General features: G+C 40.3%; 1 protein-coding gene across 1 annotated transcript in view; it reads right to left on the minus strand.

Annotated features, from left to right (window-relative positions):
* Window positions 1-19,176, minus strand: part of norpA (no receptor potential A) — a 506,175-nt gene that overhangs the window by 203,934 nt on the left and 283,065 nt on the right. The window contains exons 5-6 of the mRNA XM_080274227.1: window positions 12,900-13,097; window positions 1,678-1,757 (exon numbers count right to left, since the gene is read on the minus strand). Coding sequence (XP_080130353.1) covers window positions 1,678-1,757; window positions 12,900-13,097 — 278 coding nt within the window. The remainder of the gene's footprint in view (window positions 1-1,677; window positions 1,758-12,899; window positions 13,098-19,176) is intronic.

Genomic DNA, 19,176 nt, shown 5'->3' on the forward strand with positions numbered 1-19,176 from the left:
ACACTCTCCTCGTCAGTCTCTCCCTCTCCATCTTCTCCACATGGCCAAACCACCTCAAAGTATTTCTCGTAACACTTTCTATCACATCTACATCCACACCACGATGCTTCTTCACATCCTCATTTGTAAGTCTGTCTCTCCATTTAACTCCACATACTACTCTCAAATAAAATGAAAACACCAAGCACTAAAATGCAAATCAAGAAAAAGCAATCAGTAACTTAGAGAGTAAACAAACTTATATACTGTACAAGATGCTATTAAAGTCTTTGGCTATGCAGTAAGAGAGGGAATGTGTGGAAGTGTGGGGTCCAATTGTGTGTGTGTGTGTGTGTGTGTGTGTGTGTGTGTGTGTGTGTGTGTGTGTGTGTGTGTGTGTGTGTGTGTGTGTGTACAATGAGGTGTGGCAGTGTTCCACGTGTGTATAGGGTGTGGTAGTACTTGGTGTTGCAGTGTAAGGAGTGGCTGTAAGAGGCTGCAGTTTAAGGTGTGGCAGTGTGTGGTGTAACTGTGAGCTGAATGATATGTTAGTGTGATGTGCAGTAATGTCTTCTATTACACAATGACTTTTCTAATGCCTTGTGTAATAGACCAACAAAAATGCAATCAATCGAAGTACCCAAACAGCAACTAAGATACTGTACTGAACAAAAGTAGTGCAAAAAGATGTGTTGTTTTAGAAAGATAGTGAAGAAAAAAAATCTGAATAACTATTGCTTCTACTGAAGATCTACAATTATACTTCATATTCTGTAACAACCAAAGCAAAGATAGATATTAATGAAGCTCAAAAGAAATTTTCAGCCATATTCTAGTACATGTACAATTGTGGAGAGATGACTCGAGACCACCTGCTCCACCCACTAGTCATGTTGGGGTGCACATCTCACCTGGCAACAGTGGTGTAGCTGAGTCCTGGATCTACATTCAGGGGTTCAGTTAGCATTCGAAATATACAATATTTCTCTGTTTCTGACCCAGACTGGCTTTCATTATATCTGTATCATAAAAATATGCTATAAATATAAGATGCATTTGTCCATTACGACATGTTATATTAAACATAAATCCACAGGATATTAAGGTGTAATGCTCAAACGTAATCTGCAAAGAATGAAATGTTGCTAGATCTCCTAGGACAACAGTAATACGGCAGTATCACTTTCATCTTAAATGTCAGGACCAACTTGCCTAGCCCCGGGCTCTTACGCTCCTCATTGGGCAACGTAGGATTGGATGAATATTGCTTGGTAGCAAGTCACTGTGGATTATCTTTACATTACCTAGGGAAAATCTGTACAATGTTTGTATAGTTGTTAGAAAAGGACTAAGAGTTACCATATCCTGAGATTTAAATGGAGCATGACAACAAATATTTTACATTGTTTTATAATACAATGTGTATAGTTTTAAGGATTATTACATTCAGACAAGCATAAGCCAGCCTGAGTCTGACATGTACAGAACTGTTTCAAAATGGCAGAACACTGAACCCCTGAGTGCTGATCCACGACGATACTCACTGTTGCCAGGTGAGATGTGCACCACACCACAATGAGGTGGTGGAGCGGGTGGCCTCAAGCCATCTGTCTGCAATTGTACACAGGGAGAAGCACTAACAACGTCAATCTAAAATAAAGCTATCACTAAAAATATCTAAAACCATAAGTAACTCACTGCTTCATGAGATTAGTTTTAGGACACACGTTGTTGATTTTGTTGTTGTTTGTGACCTGTCGTAACCCTTGCTGCCATTTCTAGGGTTGCAAAGGGAGAAAAAAAGAAAAGGAAAAAGTAGAGTAGTGGAAAACAGAAATCACAAAACAAGACATATATGGCCAGCAACAAAGATAAGAATTATAGCCAGAGTAACCAATGATACAATTTATATAATATGACAAAGGAAAGAGCAGAAGATATGCACTGTGGTACTATGATGTGGATGAAGAGAAATACACTGAAACTCATACAGATATGATGTGGATACTCTACAGAAAGAGAGATGAACAAAGAATGTGACTGAAAGTGAGATAACTGGTAAAGTTAGAGGCCTCCAACTACATGGAAAAACAAAAATCAATTGGTGAGAGAGTTAGGAATGGAAGGAACATGATTAAAAGAGTAAGATATGTGTAAAGGACAGAGCACCCTGGAGTTATTTCTGTCAAGATCATCCTCTGTGAAGGAAGTTCCCAGAAGGGAAGAAAGGTGTCATATGATAGATGATTGAATGCTGAACTAAAGAAGTTACATACAATGATTATAAAGAAGAAAAAGACAAAAAGCACACCATGTAAAGTACAGTACTTGCAAGAGAATATTAACAAACATACAGTATATGAAGAACGTAACCATCCACCCATCCCTCATCCAATCCTGTGTTGTCCCATGAAGAATGTAGGAGCCCGGGGCTTGGCAAGTTGGTCCTGTCATTTAGGATGAGAGTGACCAGCCTCACTCATCCCTGAGTGGCAGAGTGGCATTACGTGAGCAATAAACTCCAACCACCCCTTGGATATAAACCTGCACCAGCTCAATCCAATTGGAGTGCCTTAACCCTTTGAGATTCCGAAGATGCAATTTTGAGTCATCGTAAATCCAACCGTTGAGATTCTGATGACTCGAATTCAAGTGATATGAAACAACATTTGTTTTTTGCATGTTTTCCATATCCTATCTGGGCTTGTTCTACATACACTATCCTGTTTATCCTTTTCCAACTATTTAGTTTTACACTGACAAGTACAACAGACAGATATGCATAATAAATTCGCTTTTACCATGAATAATATCAGTACACTCAACCCCCTGCTATCACGCGTTCAGCTATCACGCTTATCTGCTATCACGCACACATCAAATGCACAACCATACATGCTATCATGCACTCCAAGACCGCTATCACGCGTCGAGTTTGAAGACAGGCTAAGCGAAACTTATTCACACGGCACTTCATACGAGGTTTGCAGAGGATACGATGGTTAATCGGAACGGTAACGTGGTAAAATTCCCGATTATAGCACAGGCATTTGGAATGCATCTGAACAGATTCCTGCTGAGGACACGATGGGCAAAACAGTGACCAAAACCCATTCGGCTCAACAGAATATATCGTACTACAGCATTGAAATTTAGCCAAACACTGAATACTTATTAATATTGTATTTTAGAATAAATATCCATCGTTTTGAAACCCTTATAAAGAGTTAATATTTCTTATGCCGAAAAAACTGTTATGTCGATAAAGTAATCACGTGTTTACAACCGAGACGGGGCTCTGACGACAGTGTGAGGAACGTGTTTGATAGCGTCCAAGTTTTGTTGCACTTAAATGTTCCTCAGCCATTCCTGATATAAGGTACCATGTGATACCCCCTTTAGCTGTGGACACTAAAGAAATGCAGACAGCCAAAGAGATCTGGCGGCAACTAAGCCACTCCCAAGCCTCGGAACCCATCAAACCACCCAAGCCGTAATCCTTATGAAAGTTTGATGGCCTTTTATGTTGTTTATTTATCCATTATACTGTTATTATTAATATAATAATGCTTTATTTCATGTTAGAGGAGAGATTGGCAGGAAATCGTAGGCAAAAAGTGGTTAAAAGTTAGAAAAATGGGCCACCGAAAAACCAATTAGAAATTTTCCCATTGATTGTTCAGTTCAGCTATCGCGTATTCAGCTATCACGCGCGTTTCCTGTGACCAATTAGGCGCGATAGCAGGGGGTTGAGTGTACTGTATTACCAGTATGGATATCTGCCTGTGTGACAGCGAGAGCTTTCGCTTTTCTCTGTGAAAACTAACGTAAATTGCCATAACCTATATATCAGAGGAAAGGTAATTTACTGTAGATTGACATGGTGCAATCAAATTTCATGTAACTCTAATACTTTTTTTTTTTTTACAAATATTTTACTACGGAAGGGTGTGCGATTTTTCCTTTTTGGCTAACTTCTATTCATCCTATTGGCCTCTTAGCTACCATATTTTCCTTTTTCAACCATACTACAATAAAGAGCAACCATTCAGTTTTAAAATGGTACCACATTCCATTAGTCTATCATAAAAAGTTAGTGTACAGCAGCCGATTGAATACAAATATCGCTGCAGACGGTGCACTCTATGTGTGCCAGGCTGAATCTGGCACAGACACAATCAACGGAGGGCCGAAAATCTCAAAGGGTTAACTGCCCACTACACCACCCTTAGAAAATAGCAAAAAGATATGAAATAAAACAAACAAAAACACATGCTCAAATAATAAAATACAGAGGTGCAATGGGATACCATACTGAGTCCATTGCTGCTTATCCTGGCACTAGACACATTCAAAATAGATATGAACTACCCTGGGAGCTTTTATATGCCGAAGATTCAGTTTTGGCTGTTGAAAGAGCCATATAAGAAGTTCATGATGTGAAGGGATAAGACGGAATCAAAGGGACTATTAATACTGGTAAAACAAACACCATCATCAGTAAGTGTGAGACCAATAATGTCATGGAACATGGTGGGTGGCCACGAGCTGTGTATAAAAGAGGAGTTGAGAGGAATTCTATCCTGTGTACAACTTGTAACAGAATGGTACACAAGAGATGCAGTGGTGTTAAAGACAGACTGCAGGATGTAAGAAAATTTCAATCTGCAGTATGTTGGGGTGTTCAGGCTGTTGATGATAGAATGAAGTGTTGTCTGGAGTGAAAGGTGATTGGACTGAATGCATGGAAAGGTTCTGTTACCTGGGGGACAGGCAGAGTGCAGGAGGAGGAGAAGCTAGCTCCTTTGTTGGAATGAGAACTGGATGGAAGAAGTTTAGACTTATGCCTCTCCTGATCATGAAAGAGCTTTCCGTAAATGCTAAGGGCACTCTATTCAAAATATATGTGAAGAGTTATGCTGTATAGCAGTAAGTCATGAATAGTATGAGGATACAAGCAGACAAGAACACATACAAATGAGAATGCTAAGATGGATGAGTACCGTATGGCATTACTGAGTGACAACAATGAAGACAGTTGGCCCTCCATATTTGCAGGTTCACTATTTGCAGTTCATCTGTTCGCATCATCTCAAAAATACAACACCTCGAAATACATCTGTTTTAAGTGCTGTTAAACTTCTCAAAATATACTTTAACCTGTTCGGATCTCCCTGCCATGATCGTGGCTCATGTATTTGAGAGCATCTCAAAACTGTAACGGGAAGCTGATGAAAGTTAGCAGTATTTCTCTCAATATTTACTCATTTCCTGGGTATTGAATAATCCAGTTGAGAAGATATAACACAGATTTATCATTTTAGGTTAGTAGGAGTGTTTATCATTTTATAAAGAAATGCATTTGTGTAACCACACACAAATAAATGCTATGCAACTTCCCATCATTAATACCAGGGTTGGTGATTTTTTTAAATGAAAAAAGAAATAAAAAATCAATTACTTATCTTTTTTTATCTGATTCTTCTGTTCATTGTATAGCAAATATTTCAAAAGCAGTATACTGAATACTGTTAACTTCATGTCCTGTCTATCCACTGATGGTTCAGGCTCAAAGCCATTGCCCAGAATCCAGATACATACCTGTCCAAGTCCTGTCTGTACACTACTTGTTAAGGCTGAGTTGCCAGTGGTAATCAAGACGGCATATTCCACAGCTGATTATATTACCACATAGAAAAATCATATGCTGATACTATTATGACATGGCCTTAAGTGACCAAGCATAGCCTACCTAGTCTTATGGCTTTGGTTTTTGATTAATTGCTCATTATTTCTAATGTACAAATAATTTCAATATTTAGTTACACAAATGTAAAAATATTTTTTCTGTCATACAATGCAGCAACTTCTAATGGCACCATTCTCCAAAATCTGCAAACTTAATGCTTAAGTATCTGAATAAATGAATGCCAACACAAGTTATACACAACTTTTATAACCTTTCCGATTTTATTTTTGTTAACTTTTGGATAATAAACAAAAAATAAAAAAAATAAGTAAAAATCATTATTATCTTTTTTTTTAGCAAAGAAAATCAATGATTCAATCACAAGATTAAATCAATTTGATCAGTGCCAACCCGGATTAATACGGCTCTTGCATGGTAAGTAGTGCCCTAATATTTTGTAGACAGATGTGCATTAGTTCCTTATGCATAAATACAGTATTATATTTTTTTCTAAATTCATAAACCTTGATTTTTTCGTCAAAAATTCAAATTTTCAGACTGGACGTACAGACCTATTTGCGACACAAAAGGATTTAAGAAGAAGATTCAAGCATAAGATGATGTTTGGGGGCACTGGAATGGACTTTTAGGTAATCACATTTTTATACAGTATTATGACTGCATGAGTAATTTTGGGGGGTGCCAATTACTTGCAGATTTTTCACTTCTACAGGTAAGATATTCTGTGAATACAGGAGTCTGACTGTAGCGTAATGCAAGAGAAGCTTGACAAATGAAATATTAATAGAACAATAAGAAGACAAAAGATGGCTTGGACATGTTGAGAGGAAGGTGCGAGATGACTGGATGAGGAGTCACAGTTATGAATATGGAGCGAAGAAAGCTTGTAGGAGTCAATGAGGAAAGAATGCCAAATCAGAGGAAAACCTAAGAAGAAGTCCTATGTGAAGATCTTTGGGAAATGGGACTAAGTAGAGAAATGGCTTTTGACACATGGAGAGTTGCCATCAAATTAAAAGACCTACACTTACTATCATGGTAAATGATCCCTAAATGTACCTTGACATAACAGGAAAGAAAAATCACTGAAATGAGGAACCAACTGTGAAAAACAGAAAAAAATGTAGAAACATAACAATCAATGGGAGAAAATATCTGAAAATGTTACTACAATAAATGCCTGTGTGAAGCTTAGCTTGCTTAAATGAAGGAAAATTTAAGCACCTCTGAAGCAATCAGTATGACATATGCCATTCCATGATATTTTAGCAGGAACCACCATTTTGAAAGATATCTGTAAACATGCTTGTAAGTGCTAATACAACATACTCATAACTCCCTCAGCATCGTAATTACTGATCACATGCAAACTTAAATCAGTCTGATAACATTATGATGTAAAATATGTGATCAATACTAATGAGAGGCCACTAAAGAAAACTGATTAGTACCAAACTACCCCAGTAATTCCTAAATGCAGAGAGGTGTATAAAGCACCCAATACCTTTCTCTTTAGTCCATTCAGCCCAATGACGTACCATTTATTTTAAGCTTTGCTGGCTCCTAATGATTTTGTTTAGCTTAGGAGAGGTTTCAAACTGCAGGGTTAGATATAGCCATCATTCACTTTCTTCACTAAAAAATAAAAAAATCCTCTGGCTGAATAAAATTGTGTGGTCGTAGCCAAATTCAAAGGGAAAATACATCATCAGTCTGAAGGCACTGAGTTAAACATATCAACAGCTCCAGCCTCTTAAGATTTATCTTTTTACCTGACACCAAAATGAGTCAGCAAAAACCATAAATATTAAGATTTCATGTGCTATAAACCATGCACAAGCAAATTAACTGAAAAATTAAAGCAAATATCAAACACAGTCCAGAAAAGTCATGCAAGTTATGTTAAGTTTCTTGGTGACTTACTGCTTCTTGAGACACATCATCGGACATATGTTATTGGCCCTAATGTTGTGAAATATTTTCCGAAGGTTCTCTATCCATATCTGTGGAAAGGAGATGAAAACTTAAGACATCAGGCAGCACAATTACACTATGTACAGTATTATAAGCAGTAACTTAATTTCCTCAGTCATACTGTGTTGTGACTGGTTCCTATTATTATTTTATTTTTTAACAGGGTTTTACAGTGTGTGTGTGTGTGTGTGTGTGTGTGTGTGTGTGCGTGTGTGTGTGTGTGTGAGATATCAGGAATGACAGTGTGGTGTGATGGTGTGGTGTAACACTGTGTGGTGTGATGGTGTGGTGTGATGGTGAGCCGTGATGATGTGGTGTAACATTGTGTGGTGTGATGGTGTGGTGTAACAATGTGTGGTGTGATGGTGTGGTGTAACAATGTGTGGTGTGATGGTGTGGTGCAACAATGTGTGGTGATGGTGTGGTGTAACATTGTGTGGTGTGATGGTGTGGTGTAACAATGTGTGGTGTGATGGTGTGGTGCAACAATGTGTGGTGTGATGGTGTGGTGTAACAATGTGTGGTGTGATGGTGTGGTGTAACAATGTGTGGTGTGATGGTGTGGTGTAACAATGTGTGGTATGATGGTGTGGTGTAACAATGTGTGGTATGATGGTGTGGTGTAATAATGTGTGGTATGATGGTGTGGTGTAATAATGTGTGGTGTGATGGTATGGTGTGATGGTGTGGTGTAATAATGTGTGGTGATGGTGTGGTGTATCACTGTGTGGTGTGATGGTGTGGTGTAACAATGTGTGGTGTGATGGCATGGTGTAACAATGTGTGGTGTGATGGCGTGGTGTAACAATGTGTGGTGTGATGGTGTGGTGTTACAATATGTGGTGATGGTGTGGCATAACAATGTGTGGTGTGATGGTGTGGTGTAACACTGTGTGGTGTGGTGAAATAATGTGGTGTGATGGTGTGGTGTAACACTGTGTGGTGTGATGGTGTGGTGTAACAATGTGTGGTGTGATGGTGTGGTGTAATAATGTGTGGTGATGGTGTGGTGTAACAATGTGTGGTGTGATGGTGTGGTGTAATAATGTGTGGTGATGGTGTGGTGTAACAATGTGTGGTGTAATGGTGTGGTGTAATAATGTGTGGTGTGGTGTAATAATGTGTGGTGTGGTGTAACAATGTGGTGCAACAACGTGTGGTGTGGTATAACAATGATGTGTGGTGTGTGAGGTGTGGCAGTGTAAGTTCTGTCATGTGAATGTCCATACAAAGTATGATAATGCAATATGGTAGTGTGATGTCATTGCATGAGGTGTGGTTGTAAGAAAACTAGCAATGTGTGGTGTAATAGATTTGATTTACTTAGATATCTAACATTGGGCAAAGCCTAGTAAGACCACTCCCTCAGGTGAAGTAATCCTTATTAACACAGTGTGACAACAGATGATGTTACTGTGTGTCACTTTTCTCTCCCCCTCACATTACCAGATTTGGTACTGCTTACAAATCTTGACAACAGCAAGAGCACTAAGGGTTTTTATGGTATGGTGGAGGGCTTTGGGAAGAGTACTAAATCTATTAACAAACTATGGATTCAATTAATCATTCTCCTTCTACTGAGCAGGTCTGATCCAGTAGAGGCCCTTACAGTATATCAACTGACACAGATACATGTACAGTAGTACTAATGTAATAGCAGAGTAACCCCAGTCTGTCTGTCTGAGCAGACTCATCAACTACAGGCAAGCTACCGCCGCTGCAGGTGTAAAGTGAAGCTGTCCGAGTTGTGTGGGAGGTGTGGTAGTGTCAGGTATGTGAGAGCTGTGAGAGTGTAAAGTATACGAAACCTGTGGCAGTGTGAAGTGCATGAAAGGTGTTGCAGTCTCAGGTGTGACAGGTGCTGCTGAGTGAGGTGTGTGAGACCTGTGGCAGTGTGAGCTTTCTGAGGCTGTGACAATGAGTATGTACGTGAAAGGTGTGAGAATGTGAGGAGAGTGGCAAGTGTACCAGTATGAGGTGTTTCAGTAATGCAGCAGTGTGAGGTGTCAATGGTGTGGCTGTGGAAATTGTGTCTGTGGTGTGGCAGTGTGAGGTGTGTCTGTGGTATGGCAGTGTGAGGTGTGTCTGTGGTGTGGCAGTGTGAGGTGTGTCTATGGTGTGGCAATGTGAGGTGTGTCTGTGGTTTGGCTGTGGGAGGTGTGTCTGTGGTGTGGCTGTGTGAGGTATGTCTGTGGTGTGGCTGTGTGAGGTGTGTCTGTGATGTGGCTGTGGGAGGTGTGTCCGAGGTATGTCAGTGTGAGGAATGGTAGTAAGTCTGGCAGCATATGATATAGTAGTGAGAGGTGTGGCAGTCTAAAGTAAGGTGTACTGTATGTGTGTGCATGTGAGGTGTGTCAATGTGAGGCAAGTCATTGGTTTGATGTATCAGTGTGATCTGTGGCAATCAAATGTGGTAATATCATGTAAGCTAATGCGAGGTGTGGCTGTGTTAAAAATGGCAGTGTTAATGTATGGCACAGCAGTGTTAGGTGTTAATGTGAGACATGGCAGCGTTTAGTGTGCCAATGTGAGTCACAGTAGTGTCAACTGGGGTAGTGTTACGTGTGTTTATGTGAGGTGCAACACTATTATGTTGATGTGTGTGTGTCAGTGTTGTGTTAATATGAGGTGTGGTAGTGATAAGTGTGATAATGTGAGATGTGGCAACATCAAGTCCAACAAAAAGATGTATGTGACTGCCTTCTAATAAGATGTGACTCTCCTTATAAACTGCTTCATTATTCTGTTGTTGTATCTCTGCAATTACGCTGGATATCTATTCACAACAGAATCAGGTTATGCATGCATGGTTAGCCCTTTCACCAGAGGAAATGTTTTCACTTTTTATACAAGTTATTCCAGACAATTCTACTCAGCTTTGAGATTTTTCAACCTGGAAAGGTTAACACTGTCTTCACTGACCCCTCCACTTTTAGGTCAAGCTTGAACTAAATACGAAGGGTGATCAGAAAGTAATGACAGTTCGTGCTATAACATGAAAACCTTGAATGATGGGAGGTAGGGGAGCAAGGAGAGTGCAGGGTTGCCTGTCCTTACGAGTTTGAACTTGTCGCCGTATGCCAGACTTTTCTTGTTTTATTGTTGTGAGTGAATGCTTCACTCTTGTTTTTGCTCTCTGGCCAGAAACATGGATTACTCGAAAGAAGGCTGCAGGTTCTACATTTTTACGAGGTGGAAACTGGGAAAGAAAGCAACAGAGATTCGAGGGGAATTATTACAAGTTTATCCAGACACTACTCCTTCCCTGGAAACTGTTTCCCGCTGGATTCGTGCTTTTACAGCAGGAAAAACTGAATTGAAAGATGAACAACGCTCTGGACGCCCCCGGACATCCGTGACCGAAGCAACAACTGTCCGTGCACAGTCCATCATTGACGAGGATCCAACTGTAACTCTTAGGTTCTTAGCCTTGGAGCTTGATATCAGTTATGGGAGTGCATATGACATCGTGCATGAACAATTACACCTGAGGAAGAAGTGTTGTCGATGGATACCCCATTTGTTGACTGATGAGCAAAAGGCTGAACGGGTGAGGATTTGTCGTGTCTGGCTTGCTGAATTTGAACCAAATGGTCCAAAACGGTTCTCAGATGTTGCTACTGGAGATGAGTGTTGGATTTCATTCTTCAAAACCCGTGACAAGCAGTCAAACATGGTGTGGTTGGGCGATGAAGACCCTCGACCTCAGATTTTGAAGGAAGGATTTCGCAGCCGGAAGCGCCTTTTCACCATCTTTTTCAATTCTCAAGGACCAATATGCGTGGATGTGATGCCTGAAAAGTCCACTATCACAGCCCAATACTACACAGACCAGGTCCTTCCACAAGTCTTGGAACACAAGGCCAACACCGCACCAACCCGCCGTCGGTCTCGCCTTTTGCTGCACCACGACAATGCTGCACCCCACAAAAGCTCGCCTCACTATGCAGTACCTGGAACAACAAGGTATAACTCTGCTCCCCCACCCACCCTACTCCCCTGACCTGGCTCCCTGTGACTTTTGGTTGTTTCCAAAAATTAAATCTGCCATCGCTGGGAAGCAATTTCATCGCATCCAAGACTTGGCACGGACCGTCAATTCAGAACTCCAAAGTATACCGTCTTCTGAGTACCACGCTTGCTTCATGAAGTGGAGAAAGAGAATGGAACGCTGCATAGAGGTTCGAGGGGAGTACTTTGAAGGAATGTGAGTCATAGTTTGATAGTTCTTCATGCTAATAAAAGTTTATGGACTCACTGTCATTTCTTTCTAATCACCCCTCGTAGTATCATCAGGCAATATCAAGAATTAAAAGAAAAATACATCCTTGTGCTACAGGAGTTAATTACAGGGTGTTTCAGAATAACTGAAACCCATTCAACCAGGTTTTATTTAACCCCTTAACCGCAGGGCAACACTTTCGTGACGCTTGGGAGCGAGGGATCATACCGCGGGGTGTCACTTTTGTGATTCTGTGTTATTTTGAATTCGCCCGGGCTTTCAAGTGGTGGCTTGTATCATCTATCAGTACTGCAAATGTCCAACACTAGGCAGCACTCCTAATCTCATCTGTACTCCCATCCACTGTTGACAATTTAGCCATCTCTCCCCGTTCTTGACTCCCCTTACTACCTTCCCTCCATTACCCTCTCCTCTCGCCTGCTCAGCCGTGCTACACTAAGTAAATCTTTCCTGGAATTTTCCACTGATTTCATCCACTGAAATAAGCCCTATGCCCTATTCTTTTACCAAATAATATATACAAAAAAGAAATATGGTAAGTGATAGTGCCATGCACCTGGAATTGGCTAATTATCACCTGACAACACCTCACGTGCACTCGTTCGCTAATTTTCGCTGTTTATTTCCCCTTGAAATATGCCGTATAATCTATTTTCGTAATAAATATACATATAAGGAGGGAAGGGAGAAGCCTAAGTGTTATTTACATTCACCTGGAACTACCTAATTTATAATGTATTGTCTAGATTTCCTGCCAATCATTTCACTGCTATATATTAGCAGCTGTCAAGAGGCTTACATTGGCAGTAATGCATTTCCCTAAACTTTTCCTAAAACTTTCATTAGCCCCTTCATTACCGTTTGGCTCTCCTAATCTGAAGGAAATAATCTGGCAACTGCAAGAATAAACCATAAAAAAGAAACTGTATACACTTGGCTGAAAGTCTGCTTAAGTGATAAAACAACTCAAAACACAAAATTCCATTAACATACATCTGCCTCATCTTTGCTTTTGCACACAATGTTGTTATAGTTGATGTTGACATAATCAAGGCCAGTGCATATCGTCAACATCTTATCTTCAACGTCCTGTCCATGTTTACTTAGTAACTTGTCCGCCAGCTTTGCATCCCTTGGTAACGTCCCTCTTCGTATGTCTGAGACCTGAGACAACTCTGCCACGTTTCCTTCCTGTGGGAACAGAAACAAATGTAAAGGCTGAGCAAGAGCATGGCTAGGGGAGGTGAAGTTGAGATAAGTGTATTAAATAAAGTAAGGTCTGGTTTGGCTAATATGAGTTAGATTAGATTACAATAGGATATACCAAGTACCGTACTGCACTGGGTTAGTTTAGGTTCAGTCAGGCTTGGTTTCATTTGTTGTAGTTAAATGGATTATGCTATCTAGAATAGGTTAATTTATGAATGGCAGAGTTGGGCTGAGTTACATCAAACTGAGTTCTACCATACTGGGCTGGATTAGGTTGGAGTGGGATGGCATTACTGAACATCAAGTTAGGATGGGCTGGTTGGGTTGGGTTCAACTGGACTAGATTAAGTAGGGTAGGGTCAAGTTACCACACATCCAGTTTGGTTGGGCTGGTGTGGCTGGGTTAGTATAATTTAGGTTAGATCTGAATAAGTTGAGGTCACATAAGATTGGTTTTTGTCAAGCTGGATTAGCCTAGATTGAGGTAGGTTGTTTGATTAAACTGGGAAAAGTTAGGCTAGGTTGAACTGGACTTAAATAGGTTGTCAGTTATTTGTTTTCTTTTAATGGTCAGATTAAGTGAGGATGCGTTGATCTGGATTTGGCTATGTTATGTTGGGTCTGGGTAGAGTAGCTTGGATGGGAATGGTTAACTGAGGTTCAGTTAGATTAGTCTGCATTAGGCCATATGACAAATTAGGTTTGGCTGGTAAGGTATGGAAGACTTGAGTAGACTGAGCTCAGCTGATGTTAATTCTTTACCAAACAGGCATGGCCTTTCCACATTTTCTATTAAAATGAGTCTTTCACGTGGTAATTGGCACCTCTCCTGGATTACCATACCTACTGAGGATTTTTTACAACATACCTCTGAAGACTGTTATTTAAGATTTTTTATTCATAAATATTCCACCGACATCACCACATCCAGCTCTTGATGTCAAATGCTGAGAACGCACATTTTACTTTTGACGCGATTTCCAAATGATGTGTCCGGGATGTAAGATTACTTGGTGGAATCGTATGTTATTTGTAGTGGTTTACATAAACTGTTTCCTTTAATAAGCAGCCATTTGTTTATCAAGGACACAACAAACTGCAAGAAGTGGCATTCCACAAGTTCCTTCTGGCTGCAGCAACTCTTTATCCTCCTGCATATTAAGGTACCGTAGCTTCCTTCTGCCCCCCTCCCCCTCCCTTTTTTTACTGAGCTGAATTTTTGCCCTGATGTGTTTTGGATCTCCAATTTAATATTTCGCGGCAATCCCAATTTGGGGGAGGTTAGGTTTGGTTGGGTTAGGTTAAAAGTATAGGGGGGTCGGGGGGGCAAAACCCCCAGTTAGCTTAGGTTAGATTAAATCGCTAAGTTGGTCATAGTTCTAAGTTTTCTTTTGTGTATACAGCACTTGATACACAGACACATCCAGTCGGAGTGATGGTTGGTAAACAACGCGGGCTGTCAGAGAGACTGCTGACAAACACTTGGTGTGGGGAATCTGGCCGCTTCCTAATATACCAAAAAATATGTATACAGTAATCCCCGTACTTTCCGGACATCCCCACTTACCGGACATTGTGGGCCTGGACCATCAAAACCAAAAAATGGCCAAAAAAAGGAAAAAATCCCCCCAAAAATTCGAATTTTTTCCCTACCCGTAATCTGAAATTGCTGAGCAACGCCTAACAGCTGCTTACACCAAGGCCCCTTCCTTGCTCCCCCCTTCCCTGTCAGGGTTGCCATTTGTTATTTTTTAATACCAAATGTGGGCCAATTTGGTAATGAAAAATTCATTTGGTAATGAATCAGAACAATGCATTACCAAACGGATTTTTCACATGTATGAGGATACACAGGATGGAGATGGCGGATTGTTTGCTCTCTCTGATTAATCTGCTAGCCTACATAGCGTGAAAATACTCACCATGCTGTTAATTTTAAGGAGAGTGATTACATGTATTTCCACTTGTATATATAATTAGTGAAGAATAAATGCTAGCTTTACGAATTTGGTAATGAAAAGTTAAATCTGGTAATGAAAGTTGAGGAGATTGGTAATGTGGCTGTTGCAATCTGGCAACTCTGTTTCTCCGACATCAACAGTTACTCCCTAACTTCGATTGTGAATAGATGATTATTGCACTGGAAGCCACACGTGCTCGTTTTTTGTGAATAAACAGTGAACATATTGCAATACCTCGCCTCTAGACCACATGGGAATTTACAGTGTTGTGCATTGTTAAGAAATTTGAACTTAGAGTGCAAAGGATCAACTGTGGAGTGCAAATTGGCAGTTTAAACAGGCGGTTAGAAATGCAGTGGTGCAGTTAAGAACAATGTGCAGTGTTAAACAATTATAACTTACAGTGCAAAGAATTAAGTGCAGCACAACACTGGATTACTGTTCGTGCTTCAAGAGTGTTTTCACCACTGCCAAAACCTTAGAAAGGCAGCCACAAACGTGATGTAAGTACCCTGGCTGAAGTACAGTCACTTCTAATTCCTCATTCTTTGGTTCCTTTTATTTATTTCATGCTTTATGTCCATTATTGGAGTGAATAGGGTCTTAAATAGGTGCTATGCATGTCCGGTAGGGAGTTATTTAGGTGGCTTTCAAAGTCAGGCTAGTCAGGGTCCATAAGTACCAGTCCAGGAGGCTGGTGCCCACTATCTGGACAGGACCACTTTCCGGACATGCCTTTGGCTCTATTACGTCGGATAGTGGAGGGATTACTTTCTCTATTCCCAATCACTTCCTGCAGTCACAATTCTGTAGGAACTGTGTTGCATATATCCTAAAATTAGTTACCTTGAAAAGAATTTGTCATAATATAGGTGGAATTGGTGCACCTGTTTGGTACAGAATTACCGAGCAGAGTTTGGTCTTCATCTTCACCGTCGTTTCCCTTTAGGGGTAGGCTGCTCCTATATAAAGTGTATATAGAGGTGTAAGCATGTGGGGCTTAAGGAAATTGACTAGTGGGCATCTTTTACTCCTGTCTGTCCTGGCCACGCCCCCTTACTACAGCGTACCCATGCACACTCCGACAAATATAAAAAGCTGCTAGCTTCCTGGAGAAAAAACTTGGCATAAAACTGATACTGCACTTATATTAGCAAAGGCAATACCCAGTTGAGAAACCTGCAGTAACCTGGTAAGCTTAGAAACAAAACCAATCATATCTTAGGGGGAAAAGAACATCCTAACTAATGCTTACTTCGTCAAGCCTTACTTATCTGAAAGACTTTATCCCGTCAAACTCTGCAATAAGGAAGGCACAGGCTGAGGCATTATTAATAAGAACCTTGATTATATAAGAATTTAAGCAACAGAACCAAATGCTGTTAATTACCATACACAGTAGCAAATCCCTGTTACTATACAAGGTTTCGTTTTCGATTTTGAAGGCTCCAACATGCTTGCATGCATCGGCCTTGGTCACCTAATGGCAGCTCTCCTTGCTGCACAATTTATTGCAGCCTCCCTGTTCAGTCCCTTAACTCTGAGGTCACACTTAATGACCTCATCCCATGTCTTTCTCGGTCTACCCTTCACAACCCACCCACAATATTACCAGTTCTCACCTTCTGCACCCAATTATCATCCCCTATCCTCTCCACATACCCAAAACACCTCAATCTAACTCTCCTCATCACAACACCAATACTGTACACTCCAGTCCCATCCTACCTCTCAAATCTTCCCATAGTAAACCCAGCCCCCCCAGGCCTTGCACACAGGCACGCACTGCACATCCACCTAATCAATGTCATTTCTGTACTTCTGACCCTGCAAATATCCTCCACCTTTACTGACCAGGTCTCACTGCCATACAGCATTACCCTCCTAATACATGCTGCATACAAAGATCCCTTATAAGTGTCCTGCAAATTTTGTCATTAACTTCTGTTGGTGATTTTTCAGGTATCATTTTACAGGTGGACAATATGCACTTTTGGAATCTTAGCATCATTAACGTATAGTATAGTCCCTAAGGATCACAATGAACCCCCATTACCCCCATCGGAAATTGATATTTTCAGAGATAATGTATTTAATTTAAAATTCCCAAAAAACCCTACCTTGGATCTTCACTTGGCCACTCAGGGTAAAAAATTTGTGCATTCGTGTGTTTCTCTTCCCTTCGACTGTGCATGCATCTCGTAGGTCTGTATCACCCACTCATAGGACTACTTTAGGTCACGTGATGGAATTCGGCCAATGAATCTGAATCACACTCTTTGATTCAATCTGGATGGAAAATTCAAATCCTTCTCGCTATGACCTCTGAAGAAGAACGACGTGCTGTGTGTCCTGGGTGTGATATTGATTATTTACGGGTGATTAAGCATTTCCACTCAGAACCTGAAGAGGCTATTGAGTTTTTTAGAAGACACAGTGTATTACCTTCTGAAGCTTATTTACCAGACTGTCAAGAACCGTGTAAATTTAGAAAAACAGATCAGCGGTACTGTGGTCGGTACAAAAAGTACGCAAAAACCAAGAAACGGGTACAGTATAATTTTTGTGTTTCTGACTACCACAAAGGAACTTTTCTGGACAACACACACCTTCTGGCTTGGGCAAATTATATTGTTCATAAACCACTGGATTCAAAGGTTCTGGAACCACAATGTTTTTGCCAGACGACCCTCGTCCTGGACAATCGTATCTCTAGGGTACGTATTCCCCTAGGATAGGTTACGTATACTGGGGTACCATAGGTTTGGTTAGGTTCAGTGTGTTTAGTGAGGTTACATTACATATTCCCCTAGGATAGGTTAGGTATGTTGGGGTAGGTTTGGTTAGGTTTAGTGTGTCTGGTGAGGTTACGTAACGTATTCCACTAGGATAGGTTAGGTATGTTGGGGTAGGTTTGGTTAGGTTTAGTGTGTCTGGTGAGGTCGCGTAATGTATTCCCCTAGGATAGGTTAGATATGTTGGATTGCATCTGGTTAGGTTTACTGTGTTTGGTGAGGTTACGTTACGTCTGTTTGGTTAGGTTTCATCTGTTCCGTTATGTTACCCGGTGATGCGATTTGAGGTGTTTTTTACTTCATTTTTTTCTTGAAAAATGCTTGATTTCACCTACTTGTCCAATCAATGTTCATGATTGGAAAAGATGGGAAATGAGGCATTTCCAACAAAAATGAAGGTCAAAAACATTTGAATCACATCAAAAACTACCAGAAAAATATATTGCACTACCTAGGGGGTGTATTGTCCACTTGTAAAAATTTACCATTTTTCGACAAAAAAAAAAAAAAAAGTTCCATTAACGTTTTTTCAATAGTTATACACATTCTTTGGTATTTCAGTCAAAAGAAAATTGTCTTTACTGTGTAAATAAAGAAAGCCTAATCATACTGGAAAACTAGTGCAATATTCCATATATACATAATTTACTTCACACACAACATTAAACACAAAGCTTGCAAGACAACCTGTACAGTATATTCAGCACACCAATCTGTGCAATGAAAACAGGAGTCTGATGAAAAACTGCACATCCACAGCTGACAACAAAATCTATATAACTATCAAGTCATGCTGAAATTGACAATAGTGTCACTCAGTGGATAACTGAAAAGGTACTGAATACTTAAATATTTTATTTCCACAAAAAAATCTCATGTTCTGAAAGCAGAAAGTCGACACTGGTAAAATACTATGTGATCATACGAAACTGCGGATGCTGTTTCCTAGTCTTGGTAGATTTACAGTAGGACACGAATTGTGCTATAAAGAAAGCATGACATGCTCATCTGACAAGTGAAATTAAACACGGTTGAAAAATGCACAGAGTAAATAAAGTGCCACGGTTTTACTTGATGAAGTGTGATAGCTCTTTTCTTTCAAGGCCCACAGAATCTATTGTGGACCTTGTTTTCTTTTGCAGGCATCTAGCCACTATCGTAATACCTTGTGTTAGTTTCGCGGAAATACATGAAAAGATACAAGCTTCCTTCTGTTTCTCGAATTAACTTTGCACGTAGCGACTGCACAACAAACCATTGCAACTAATATAGCAAGTAAACATAAAACAAACAAACCGCCTTCCC

This window comes from Coenobita brevimanus, chromosome 57 (assembly GCF_032717465.1).
Source record: "Coenobita brevimanus isolate Jiangsu-jjx chromosome 57, ASM3271746v2, whole genome shotgun sequence".
NCBI lineage: Eukaryota > Metazoa > Arthropoda > Malacostraca > Decapoda > Coenobitidae > Coenobita > Coenobita brevimanus.